At 42.2% G+C, this 12,530-nt stretch overlaps 1 protein-coding gene across 1 annotated transcript in view; it reads left to right on the top strand.

Moving 5' to 3' along the window:
- SPATA16 (spermatogenesis associated 16) overlaps positions 1–12,530 on the top strand; it is a 104,961-nt gene that overhangs the window by 15,514 nt on the left and 76,917 nt on the right. The window contains 1 exon segment of the mRNA XM_063339872.1: positions 2,097–2,765. Within this exon segment, the coding sequence (XP_063195942.1) occupies positions 2,097–2,765 (669 nt within the window).

The raw sequence follows: 12,530 nt of genomic DNA, 5'->3' as shown, positions 1-12,530 counted from the left end.
TCAGAGGAAGATTCCTGCAAACTTGTATCTGATGTAGGCACTTAAATCTTGTTTTCTGGAGTTCTACAGGACCTTCAGTGAACAGACCACCCACAAGGCTGTGAGACCCCTGTGTTCCCCCCCTCCAGAATCTCAGATAGCCGTTAACTGCGGAACCATGTGGAGGTCCATCACAGGTCCCACATGTGACCATTATGTTGGCATGACACGGCACCGGGATGATCAGGCTCATCCCCTCAGCTGGGGCTGGCTGGAGCATCTCTGCTCTGCTGCAGAGTGAAGATAAATCGTAATTTCCTAAATTACCTAGTGCTGAAGCCAGCACTGAAAAACGCGGCTTCCAATCTTTAGACTATGCTATGGTTTGTTTTAAAAAGGGATTGAATGTCTTATAAACAGGTAAAATTGCTGCCAGATGCAAGTACATTAGCCTTTTCCAGCTGCTTTACTGCTGCCATTCAAAATAGCTTGCTATAAATATGATTCCTCTGAGCTCTATTCTGACAAGTGCGGAGCACTATCTGGGAAGGGCCAGTGGTTTTCCATCCTCACTGAACTCAGTAGGAGTTGTGATTGCTCAGCACATTGCTGAAAAAAGTCTGCTGAAATTACTTTAAATCACACAATTATCCCCTCACCTCTCGCTCCTTCTCCTGCAGTCATGGAAGGAGGAATAAGTTTCTCCACAGGCAGTTCCGCTACAGTAAAGTTTTCAGCGAGGAGGTTGCGAGCAAATGTCAAAAATCAACAGGTTCCCTGCTTCAGGGCTGGTGACAGCCCTGGCTGCAATCTGGCTTAGCCAGGGGAGGCGGGGGGGAACCTGACAAAGATCTGAAAACCTATTTACATTAACATTCCATATCAGCTTCTCATACGGCCTAAAATGCCGTCACCTCTTCCCTTGATCCCTTTCTATGAACTCCTGCCCGTTGCCTGATGCCCATTGCGCTAAACAGTAAACGTTCATGGTACCACAGCACCCCGGACGCGTTCCAGCAGCTTTTACCAGCGCAGCAGTGCGCACTGTAGAGCCCTCACTAAAACTCAACAAGCTGCTTATTGTTTGAAATCCGTTTCTGGCCAAACAGAAATGCGTTTATTATGTATCTTTCCTCTGTACAATCTGTACCTGTAAGTTGCGTACGTTACACCGGCACTAAATGTGTGGAGGTCTGTTAAACAATAGCGCAAGGTTTCAGGCTGAGTGTTTATGCTTAACAAGCCATTCTGAAAGACAGTCATCATTACAGCTATTTACAATTAAACTTTTCATAATTGACGGAAAACCTGAGAAGAAAATTACCTGTGCCTTCCACCTTTTCACTGTGAAGTCAGCAGGGGCAGATGAAAAAAAAATAATCAACATTTCCATTGAATCTGAGCACAATTATTGGTTGACAATGCAGCTCAAGTTGCTATTGTACAGGAACTGGTATTGAGAGGAGGCTTATGAACTTGATTCTGCGCCTTCTTGTACCAGTTTGGATCCACTAGCGGCTCCCTGAACTGAGAATTAGGCTGTTAACTCCCAGGGGAGGGTTAACTCATGTCATTGGCAGATGGTTCAATAGACGATGGCTTTGAGACCCAAATCCGTATCTGAATTTTGCTCAAATGCAGCTGGAGCTAGGACCCCACTTGGAGCTTGTGCCCCTCGGGGAAACATCCACTCGGCCTGATTTTTGAACACCCCTCTCTGACCTCACTCACTGTACTTACCACCTCTCAAAAATCAGGCCACGGTGATTTTTTTGCACCCCGTAACAGCACACAATGCGAGTCAATCAGTCACAGGGCTTGGGTTGTTTTTCTTTTGATTAAGAGCCAGATTTTTCCCTTCTTGGTGCAGATATAACAAACTGGCATTACTTTACATGAACAAACATCCGTTACCAAGAGCTATCAAAAATATTTAAGGTGCCTTGAACTTTTACACAGGCAAGTAATCACAGCCAGTCTGATATTCTGTGTACTGACTATTGAAGAGCTTTCTCTCGTAATGGTGCCTAGAACACGCCTGGTGGAGAAAGCTTGCACGTGCTTTTTTTGGCTTTGCAACATTTGAGTATTCTTAACTTTTCTACATTTTCTCCTAGGACTCTTTCTTTGCTCAAGTCGTGGCACCAGAGAGCAACGTGAAATTCCAAAAAGATCTCACGAGCATGGATGGCAAGAATGGAACCTCTCGGCAAATGCATAATAGGAAAAAGACAAAGGTAGCAGCAAGCAAGTTGAATGGTATTCCAGAAGCCAGGCAAGAGGTCAAAAAACACCTTGGGGATGGAGCAGCAAAAAATAAAATGAAGAGAATAAAAACGGCAGAGAACAAGGAGGAAAAAAAGGGAAAACAAAGTAATGACGTAAACAGAAAAAGCCGTAAGCGGAAATCAGAAAACAATGAAAAACTAGTTGTGGAAAAAGAAGAAACAGCGTTAGAGACTGACAATCAGCTAATAGAGACTGACAATCAGCTAATCCCGACACCTCTGGCGCATATTCCTCTGAAAAGCCTAATGGACATAGAAACGGAGTTGGTCTACACGGATGAGGAGGACATTCCCTTCGAGTTTGCTGGGCCTGTGCTGTCTACAAGCAAACATTCAGCGCTCCGTCGGTCTAAAAAAGCAGCTGCCCTGAGAGCAGCCGATGGCAGCGCTTTGCCCTGGGTTGACAAAGAGCTTCAGAGGACGCTGTGGGAAGCCAGCACGTGCTACAGGCAGAAGAACTACGAGGCGGCAGCGGAGCAGTTCTCAGCAGCACTGGAGGTAGGGGGGTTAAAGAAGTACGATCACCGTAGCAAAGTAAATGAAAGGCTGTCATCGTACCGACTGGGTGTAATAATATCTAAGTGAGCAAAGAGCACAAGCCTGGGATGCGTATGGTTTAATAAAAATCCTCAGAGGCCATTTCATGTGAAATCTGAAAATTAAGAGCTATAAATAATTCCTAGAAGGAGGGAGGCACTGGACTGAAGCAGAAAAATCTCAGGTGATCTTGTATTTTTCTTCAACTGTATTTACATATGGAAGAAATTTAAGTTCCATAGAGTGAAAAAAAAAAAAAAAAATGCTCCTCTTTTTAATCGCAGCTCTATCAGGGACAAATAACATCTCAATAATCTGTGGAGTTCCCACCCTACCCCAGCTGTCCGTGCACTACTGGGTGAAATGTTTAATCCTTTCTTTAAACAGCAGGTCCATTTAGTCTTTTTTTTCCCCCTACGGCAGTTCCATCATGCGCTCTGTTTCCCTTTTTGACTCTGAAGCCAGAAGATGGCCACCAGATTTGTGTAGAAATCCTTTTTTTTTTTTTTACATGAGAAAGGAAAGGTCCAGTAGTGACCAACCCCCTCTGGACACTTTCTCTTCAGCAGCTAAGACCTGGGGTTTTTTTGTGGAAAGAAAGACTTTTTGCCTGCCTGAGATACTAAAGAAATAATATGACCTTGGCTATGATCTTTGAAACTAATCTGTGATTTTCATGACTCTCTGCCTTTAAGTGCTCAAAATTGAGCTGTCTTCAACGGATCTGCTCTTCAGTAATATTTCTGTGTTTTCAAACCCAGAGCCCTTTCCAGTTTCAGACTGAGCCCCCCTCAAAGGAGGTATCTAAAGACCTTTGACGTTTTTGAAAACCTTGGCCAGCCTCGAGTTTTATCAGTATAATGTGAGAAGAAAAGAGTAAAAGAGGGAGTTCCTAACACTCTGGCAAGGTTGCAATTAATTCCATGGGGGCAGGGAAGAGAAAGGAGGTGTAGGAAACCCCAGCAGGTAGGTCACGGTTACGTCCACCAGCCTCTCGGTTCCTGGAAGCCAGAGCTAGCAGCATTTACAGTAAAACTGATTGTTCAAAGTTGTATCATTATTCCCAGATTTCTCTAGTGCTGCTAATCTCGGTTAATTATATTGGAAATCCCTTGTATTATGACCATGTAATTCATAATGTGCCAGTAGAAGTCATGGTTCATAATAATCACATAATGGGCAAGGACTTAGACGTAATCAGATTTTAGTTACCCTGTCGTGTTTCCATAATGCTGCTGTAAAACCGACATAATCACAAAAAAGCACCAGTTATTTAAACATTTTTATCAGATTGATGTACAGTATCTTTCTCTCTCTCTCTCTCTTTTTTAAAAAACGTAAGATAACAAAAATTGGATTACAATTGCTGGGAACAGACTATGATAAACTGTTTGCTTGTGTGCAGAATGAAATTTAATAATGGCATCAGCATCTCAATTTTTAGTAACGTTAAACCTGTTAAATAGTAGCACTCCACGGCCAAAGGCTGCTTTCAAAGAGGTAGCATTAGGGCTACAGTAACAGATAAAACAGTATCTCCAAGAGCATAGCTGTCTTATAAACCTTAAAAGATGCCCTGTATCCTCACAATTAACCCGCCTGCTAACATTTACAGTGCAGATGAGGCCTTGACTTCTTCCGTGATACACGATGCAAAAAAAAAAAAAAAAAAAAAAAAAAAAAAAAAAACCACTCTTCATAGCTGTAAGGATTTTAAAGGCCAGTGTCTGCTTCTCAAATAAAATAAAATAAAACAAAATGAATAAAAAGTGATGCACTTGTCACTTCACAGGAATATGGTTGGTGATCGGAATAGAGGACTTGCAAGCTGGACTCTCTGGACTCTCCCTAATGTCTTGTCTCCACTCTGACCCCAATCACTTCAGCTGGGCACTTGACATCCTGAAAAAGGGAGAAGGGTCCAACTACACTTGTTTCGGTGCGCTGCTGCCAAACTTCATTCAAAAGCATTTGTAAAACCTCAGAGGTTTGCAGTTGACAAGCAAATATCCTCTTCCTATATTTTTTTTCCTATGATACTGAAGGCATTTTATTTTAAAACAATAAATATTATAGCAACGAGCGAGTACAATTAGAAAGTGCCATCCTTTTTAGGCTTATTTTTTTCCCTACTTTTAGAAATGAACTGTGATGGGGACAAAAACACTTGTCACTTGAGAAGAAAGGAGTACTTGTTTCCTCCTAAGAGGCAAGGGAAAGGCTAGCTCGTAGACATCCTAGTGAAAGAATAAGTAGAGATTAAAGAATTCTTTCCTGGAATTGTGGACAGACTGATTGGGAAATCACGGAGTTGTAGGGCTGGGGCTTCTCGGCACTCTCTCAATCCAGCTCTCCTCGAAAGCAAAAACCAGAATATCCCTGAAAGACACTTCTGCACTCTGCTTCTAAAAATCTCCAGCGAGACAGACTTCTCATCTATATCAGCAAGCTGATAGAAAGTTTTTCCCAATCTTCCATGGTGCAAAACAGCCCATAATGTTTTTCGGATGCTTACTTGACATGAAGAGCAGTTACCCACCTTATTCTCTCTGTACTTGCAACCTCTTGGCATATCTCTCTTCAATTTTCTCTGAATTAAATAAATTCAATCATCGTCGTATTTCCTCTCAGGTCATGTTTTCTAAACCTCTGTATCATTTTTGTTGCTTTTCTCTGCATCGTCTCCGATTTGTCTATTTGTTCAGATATAGGCAAACTGGAGACGGTGCAGGGAAAACCAGAGAACCCAAGCTGCTGAGATCGGAACTGTGGTTGTTCCCCCCTTGCTTTTTGAAGAAATAAAGACTCCTCTGCATGGGTGAAGAGATGTGTGATTTGCAAGAAGCTCAAAGGTCAGAAAATTCAAAGTTATGGTGTCTGGTGCAAAATGTTTACAGACATTTTTCAGACTGAAGGAAATTAAGCCTTTAGTCTGACATTACAACATTTTGAGTTAGAGACTGTGATCCAGAAAACCCTGTGCATAGAGTTAATTTTCAATAGTATCACTAAAGTTACTGCTACCTGACACATTGCAAATACCAAACATTTCCTGGCTCCTCTCTAAGCCAAAATGTCTTTTCTAGACCCATCTATATATTCATGTGGTATTATCATTCTTTAGACCATGTTGTTTTTCAGATACGCAAATAATAGGCAGTTCTGAATGTCTAGCACTGGATTTGGGATTTAAAAAAAGGAAATTATTAGTCAGAAAGGAAAACTGAAATGCTTGTTTAATTTAAAGACTTTTATATGTTGGATGGCATGCTGCTGATTACCGCAGACATCGGGAAGGCAGTGTTATCAAGAGAAGAATCGGTGGCTTCTCACTATTTCTGCACTATTTAGCTACCATTAAATTAATCAGGAGGGACTTAATGTTAGTCAGCTGCATTATAGTTGGCCTGGGAGAGAAAAAAAATAATGCTCCCTTGGAGAACTCTCACCATTAGAGCTTAAGAATTAAGTACTTTCTGTTGCTAGAGAGGAAAACAGCTGAAGAAATTGGGGCAATAGTCTTCACTCTTCTACCTTCTAGCTCAAAAATACACTATATTATATATACTACATTGAGAAACACTGTAAATTTCCCTAAATTTTTGGCATCCATCTGCTAGAACGTAACAAAATAAGACTTGAACATCTGGGCTGGGATATGGAGGGTATGAGAAATCATCCTTTAGCTTAAAACCTCAGTGGAAACCATATAAGTATATCTACAAAATCTCTAGCCAATTATTAACAGCTTAGCTACAAAATAACATTAAACCTTTATGAGGATCAAAAGGCCTTGTCTCAAACTAATCTCCTAATATCAGAGAGCGTAAAAGACTTCAGAAACATCATCCTGTTTAAAACCTGCACAAATTTAAATTTCAGACCCTGTTGTTCTGAAAATAATCCTCCCCTATGATTAAAAAATAAATGAGAAAGGTTCATGACTGCTGTGCACAGAAAGAAGTCCACGGTATCTCGGCACACAGCTTTCGGCGTAGAATATCTCAGAGACCCGAAATGCATCCCGCGTGTGAGGTGAAGGCCTCAAACAGCGTGTGATTAATTCACCAGAGTGCTGTTGTGGTGCCTTCCACAAGCTGGAATATCTCCATTTTCCACAGATGGCTATTGTGGGCACCGTTCCTATGGCAGGGAGACAAACATTAGTGCCATCTTTTTTGCGCACCTTCAGTTTTTAGATTAACCTTTCCTGCGGCTCATTGCCTTGTGATTCACGGCTTGCAGAGAAGGCTTTGTCGAGACCACGCTCCCTCTTCCAGGCAACGACATCCGCAAAAACCTAGTATTTTGAAAGCGGCTGTGGCATTAGCGCCTCGTGGACAAAACTGCATATCAATACAGAGTTGGGCAGCGTGGTTCAACCAAGCCTTCCATCAGCTTCATAACACGAGAAGCAAAAAATGAGTATTTCCTATATAAATACCTATGTGAAAAGAGGTTCATCTTAAGTAGTCTATCCACTGGTAGAGCACGGTAGAAAAGCACGGGCAACTTTCTAAGAGGCATTGCTGCAAGGGCAGCCCTGGGAACACGGCAGGAGAAGGGTATTTGGATGCCCTCCTTTATTGTGACCGTTGGATCAGTGCTAGCTGCTGCAGAAAGACTAGGGCACGGCCATGTTTCTGCCCACCCTTCCTCTCCCAACACTGTCTCTTTTTGCAAGCATCTTGAGGTCCAAGAAGCCATCGCTGTATATCCCCTTGCTTTATGGAACACGGAGACTGTAATTCCTGGTCGTCCAGGGGAATGCAAGGGGTAGAGAGCGGGACTTTATTATCGAGTTTTCCCTGTCCCCTCTCACCAAGAAGAGCTGTGCAAGGACTGCATACAGTTTAACACCATGAAAGTCCTCAAGGGAGAGCATGTGAAATGCTAAATATTTCTTTTTAGCAGCAAATTTCTGGAGCTAAAACATTAGACTCATAAATTACCTAACCTTATCATCAGCGCCGGTCTTCTAGAAACTTCCTGGGAGTACAGTAGGTCTTGGACAGAGAACATCAAAGAGGGCAGTCACTGATCCCCCAAAGCCTGAGCGAGCCCGAGATGCTGACTTTACTCTCTAGAAATATTCTTTTCACCTCTAACAACAAAGTAGTTTCCTAAATACGGCCTACTCATTTAACTTGCCTAAAAAAGAAAAAAAAAAAAAAAAAGGAGAGAAAAAAAAGCCCTGATAATCAGCAGTTTTTCTCTCCCTGTAGTCCCATCACTATATTTTTAGGCTGCAAAGCCAAGAAATTGATTTTTTTCTTTTTCTACTGATACTTATTGTCTTTTATGGCTGCAGAAGATTTTAGACCAGGAATGCGAAGCTTACAGATGGCTCAAATTCGGCTTGTGGGACAGGGTGGGAATCTGTTATAATGATCCATTTGGACATGCTCCCATTTTTTGATCACTGAATTTGAATCTGTTAATCTTCTAGACATTTCCAGCATGCCCATCACCATGAAATAAAGCTGAGGAACTGCACGGCTACTTGTCTGTAAGGATTCATGCCCCTGTTCTTCTTGCCTGGACTGCTGTTACATGCCTGGCTTATCAAATACTTCTTTCCTCAAAGGAATAGTACATATATAGACCATAAAACAATATATTTCCTCACTCATGTATGTGTACGAGAGCAAAATCCCTGTTCCAGAAAGGACAGGCCATATTTTCCAATCATTTTGGTGCCAAAGCAGATCAGTCAATTTCTAATTAACTCTAATTGGCTTCCTCACATGCTATTAAATTATTTACCTGGAGGTGACAGGTGCTCAGAAGCACCAAATATTTTCTCCATACTTTGTAAATGTTAAGCAGTATATTTGATTAAAAATAATTATCGCCCACCACTTGTCACTTACAATCAAAAGCCTCGTTGACCTAAACACATGCAAACCACATGTTTTACAATCACTGATAAACAGAGATAAGGTCCATGGAGTAGATTCCTCAGTAGGTAACGCAGGAAAAAAATAAAAAGAGGAAAAAAGAAAAAAGACTTGGGACAAGACTTGGGACAGCCTTGGAGGAGGCACTAGACCATCTTGAAAGACATGGGCTCAGCCTTCTGCTCAACAGTCAACGTCAGGCGTGGCTCGGGGCAGGATTCATAAAGGGTTTCTATGAAAGCTGGGCATCCCAAAAATCTTTAGGTGCCGGAGCCCCCCAGCTCCCCGCACTTATCGTAGGCGTTGTGATACCCAACAACAGACAAACCCAAGTGTATGATGCTACCTCACCTCTCTTGATGCAAAGCAGCGCCTTAGAGCCCATTTTGAAGCAGAGTTTCTTTTATGTTCAGGGCCCTAAGAAATTGGAGGTATTTATCCTCCCAGGTGCCATCTGCTCCTGGAAGGTATCGCACAGGAACAGGGAGGGCACAGCAATTCATGCTTAATTTGTGGCTCTGGGTGCTTCCTGGCTAGAGCCAAGGCAGCGCAAAAAACACAATGGACAAGCAGCTTAATTTATAGCAAGAATATTAGGCAAGTCAGGAGAAGGTTCAAACGCCAAAAGCAGCTAATGCAGGCAAGCGGCAGCCACAGAAGGTGTGCTGTTAAAGTATTTTCTGTCTGAAAGGTCTTTAAATCATACTGCTGCATACCTACCTAGGCTCTGCAGAGGAGAGGCAGAGATGCAGCCTGAAGTGGGCACCGAATTGGAAAGCGTTCATGGACTGATTTGAGAGTAACTTTATCCGTGAGGACAGTTTAGAGAAAATGTGTTATTAAAGTACTTTATTTCCATTTAGAGATTCACACAGGCATACACAGACAGTAGGTGGTGACAGCTGCTACCAGAACCATTTGTTATCTTACTCCTGTTCAGCTTTTGACAGTGTAAAATGAATATAAATGCTGAAAAGCTTTACAGAGGTGAACCAAACAATAAAAAGTAGGGGGGAATGAATTCTGGTTAGGTTACTTTAGGGAAGAGCTCTATTTCTGTTTATTCCTGAGGCATGGATGTGTGCTGTGTTTCTAATGCTGACAATACTGCTGAGAGGATTCTTGGTGGAGTTTACCAAATCCACACCATCCTGAGGTGGGGAGAGAGGGGAGAGCCGGCCTCACGGCTAACTTTAACGTCATATCCAGAAGTGGCATGAAAATAAGGCTTCAGCAAATTATTGCTTTTCCCTAATAATCCTGTCCATCAAAACAGAGCGAACCTTTCACATAGCGCTTAATAAAAGCGCTAGTGAGATATCTCTGTGTTTGGACTTAGCAGTAGCAAATCTCTTGGCATCAAAGGGAATAAATTAGTTGGCCTGAAATTATATTGCTTTTTCCAAGCAATCATGACAGTTCTCAAAATCTTGCTACAATATAGTAACATCACACCAGCTGACAGTTGCCTCCAAAAAAAACATTCATTTTTGGCCAGCTCCTCCTGTGAACACTCTCAACAGACTGATGCTCCTGCTTCAAAGTCCAATGGGCATGTTGAACTACAGGCCTGTCAAGAGGAGGTACTGGTAACAGCTTTGACTTTTGTCTGGTTGTTTGGTTTTCACGTGGACTATTTACACCGTCCTCGGTTTGGCTTGATCTTGGGTGGACTCAGAGCGGAGGACTGACAAATTTCGTGTTACAAAAGGCTATCTATAAAGGAGATTTCAGTATGCGGTACAGAATATAAAGTTCCTCAGAACCTATTGTAGTATATTGATTCCACAATATATGTTTCATTACAGAGCTTTTGGGTTGTTGTATTTTTTTTTGTTTTGCTTCTGTGACTACTCCTCTCGCCCTGGCAGTACTGATAACGGGAACACTCCATAAAATAGGGATTGGTAATGAGAGGCACAGATTTATAGCACAGCACACAGATTAAGCTGAAGTTAAATGGATGATATTTTCCTAAAACCCTTGTTCCTGATTTAATGCTTCTAAAGCAAATTTACTGTATGAGAAAGATCCCTAAGTTTGTGCTGGAGGGAGGTAAAGCCTTTGTCTGAAGCTGGGCCAATAAACAGGAATGACTGAGGCTTAGGAGTGCTGCAGGGAACATCGTTATCTTCTGTGGGAGGGAAAGATTCACGTCAAGTTTATTTTTACAAAGCAGCATCCACCTAGAAGTGAGCACAATCTAAAAAGCTATATCCTCCAAATCTGGTGGGCACTTGGAATCGGAGTTTTGCAGAGAGCTCTTGTCTCCAAAAAGGGCCAAACCAGTGACAGATATGCAAAACCAGTCAGCCTTTGGGGAGCATAAAATTTAGGTTTGGACTTCTCTAACGTTCTGCCCCACCTGGTCACCAGGTCCCTTCCACGTACCTCTGTGTTCCTGCAAAAAGGCTGGTTGCTTGGAGCCAAAGGAGGAATTTAAGCCTAGACATAGACAGAGCTTAAGACAAACCCAAGGGAACTATGGGGAGAGCAGACTGAGTCCCACCCCACCAGAGCCCACGGCGAGGGCAAGCAGCCCGGGAAATCCAACTGGTGAAGTCAATGTTCACCAGATCCCTGATTTTCTGGCAAATAGCGGTTTTTCTGAATAGGAACAGGGATCGTTTCTCATAACTTGGCATACCCGAGGTGTATTTGGCGCTCAGCCAGCACTGTGTAACCAATAATATCCCCCAGACAGCAAATATGTGCTGCGCACACATTACTGTTACAGAATCCAGTGCTAACTCTGCATACAGCAGCTAATATGCCAAAAATACCATCCGTACATATTATTTGAATTACCCATTGCAGAGCACCTTGCAGGAAGCCTAGTAAATTTTGTTCTTCTTACCTGACGCCTGCGTTCATATTTAGTAGTGAATTATATTTTTTCAATATGTTTTCTAGCAAGTTATTTACACAAATCTCATTAACAATAAAGACAAGGGGGTTATATACAATTCCTGCTCTGCTGACTGAAATTGCATACTAAGATGTCAGTATGACTTTGAACAGAAGCTGGAAAGTTATGCTGCATGAAATAATATCATTGAGAGAAAACCCTTTCCCTTTTATTCTCCATCCTGACTTTTTTTTTTTCCCCTCTCCACTGAGACAAAACCGCCATTAACTTGCTCTTTGTGATGCTGGTTTCCTGCAGTATTTTTGATAGCGCCTAATAATTGTAAGGGCTGGATTACAGTGCAATATGCAAAGAGCGGTTTGTTTTCAGCCCTGTGTGAGGCTCACTATCAGGTTTTGAAAGTTATTTTCAGAAGTAGCCTTCCTTAGCAGACATTTTCTGGGATGCAGTTAGCGTTCAACTTGCCAGGTGCCTGATGTGCGATGCAGTGACGCTACCAGGCTGATGACTTGGATGGCTCTGAAGTGAAGGCATCTGGTTAGGACTGTTGGCTAGTCAGAAGAAAAGGCACTAATTAAGTATTTCTTGCCTTTTCAGGTTTGTCCCTCTGATTAGCCACTCTAAAAATCACTCCGGGGAAAACCGCAAATTTGTCTTTAAAACGGAAAGGCATGATTAAACATTCCTCTGCTAAGGGGAAAAAAAAAAAAAAAAAAAAAAGCAAAGCAAAGCAATCGGCTCCAGCAAGGCAAGGAGGTTATTGCTGTATTCAAACCAACTCTTAACCCTTCAGTCGGGCAGAAGAAAGCACGGGTGATCTCATGGAATTTGGCAAAGAAACTCATTGCCACACACCGTTTGACCAAATTTCCTTGTTTTCCCAAGCTAAATTTGCTATCAGATATATATCTGTATCCACACGCCTAGATGGATATCTATTGGGCACCACCTTCTTTA

The sequence above is a fragment of the Chroicocephalus ridibundus genome, chromosome 6 (genome assembly GCF_963924245.1).
Source record: "Chroicocephalus ridibundus chromosome 6, bChrRid1.1, whole genome shotgun sequence".
NCBI lineage: Eukaryota > Metazoa > Chordata > Aves > Charadriiformes > Laridae > Chroicocephalus > Chroicocephalus ridibundus.
The sequence above is the reverse complement of the archived record's forward strand: the minus strand, read 5'-3'. Positions and strand labels throughout refer to the sequence as shown.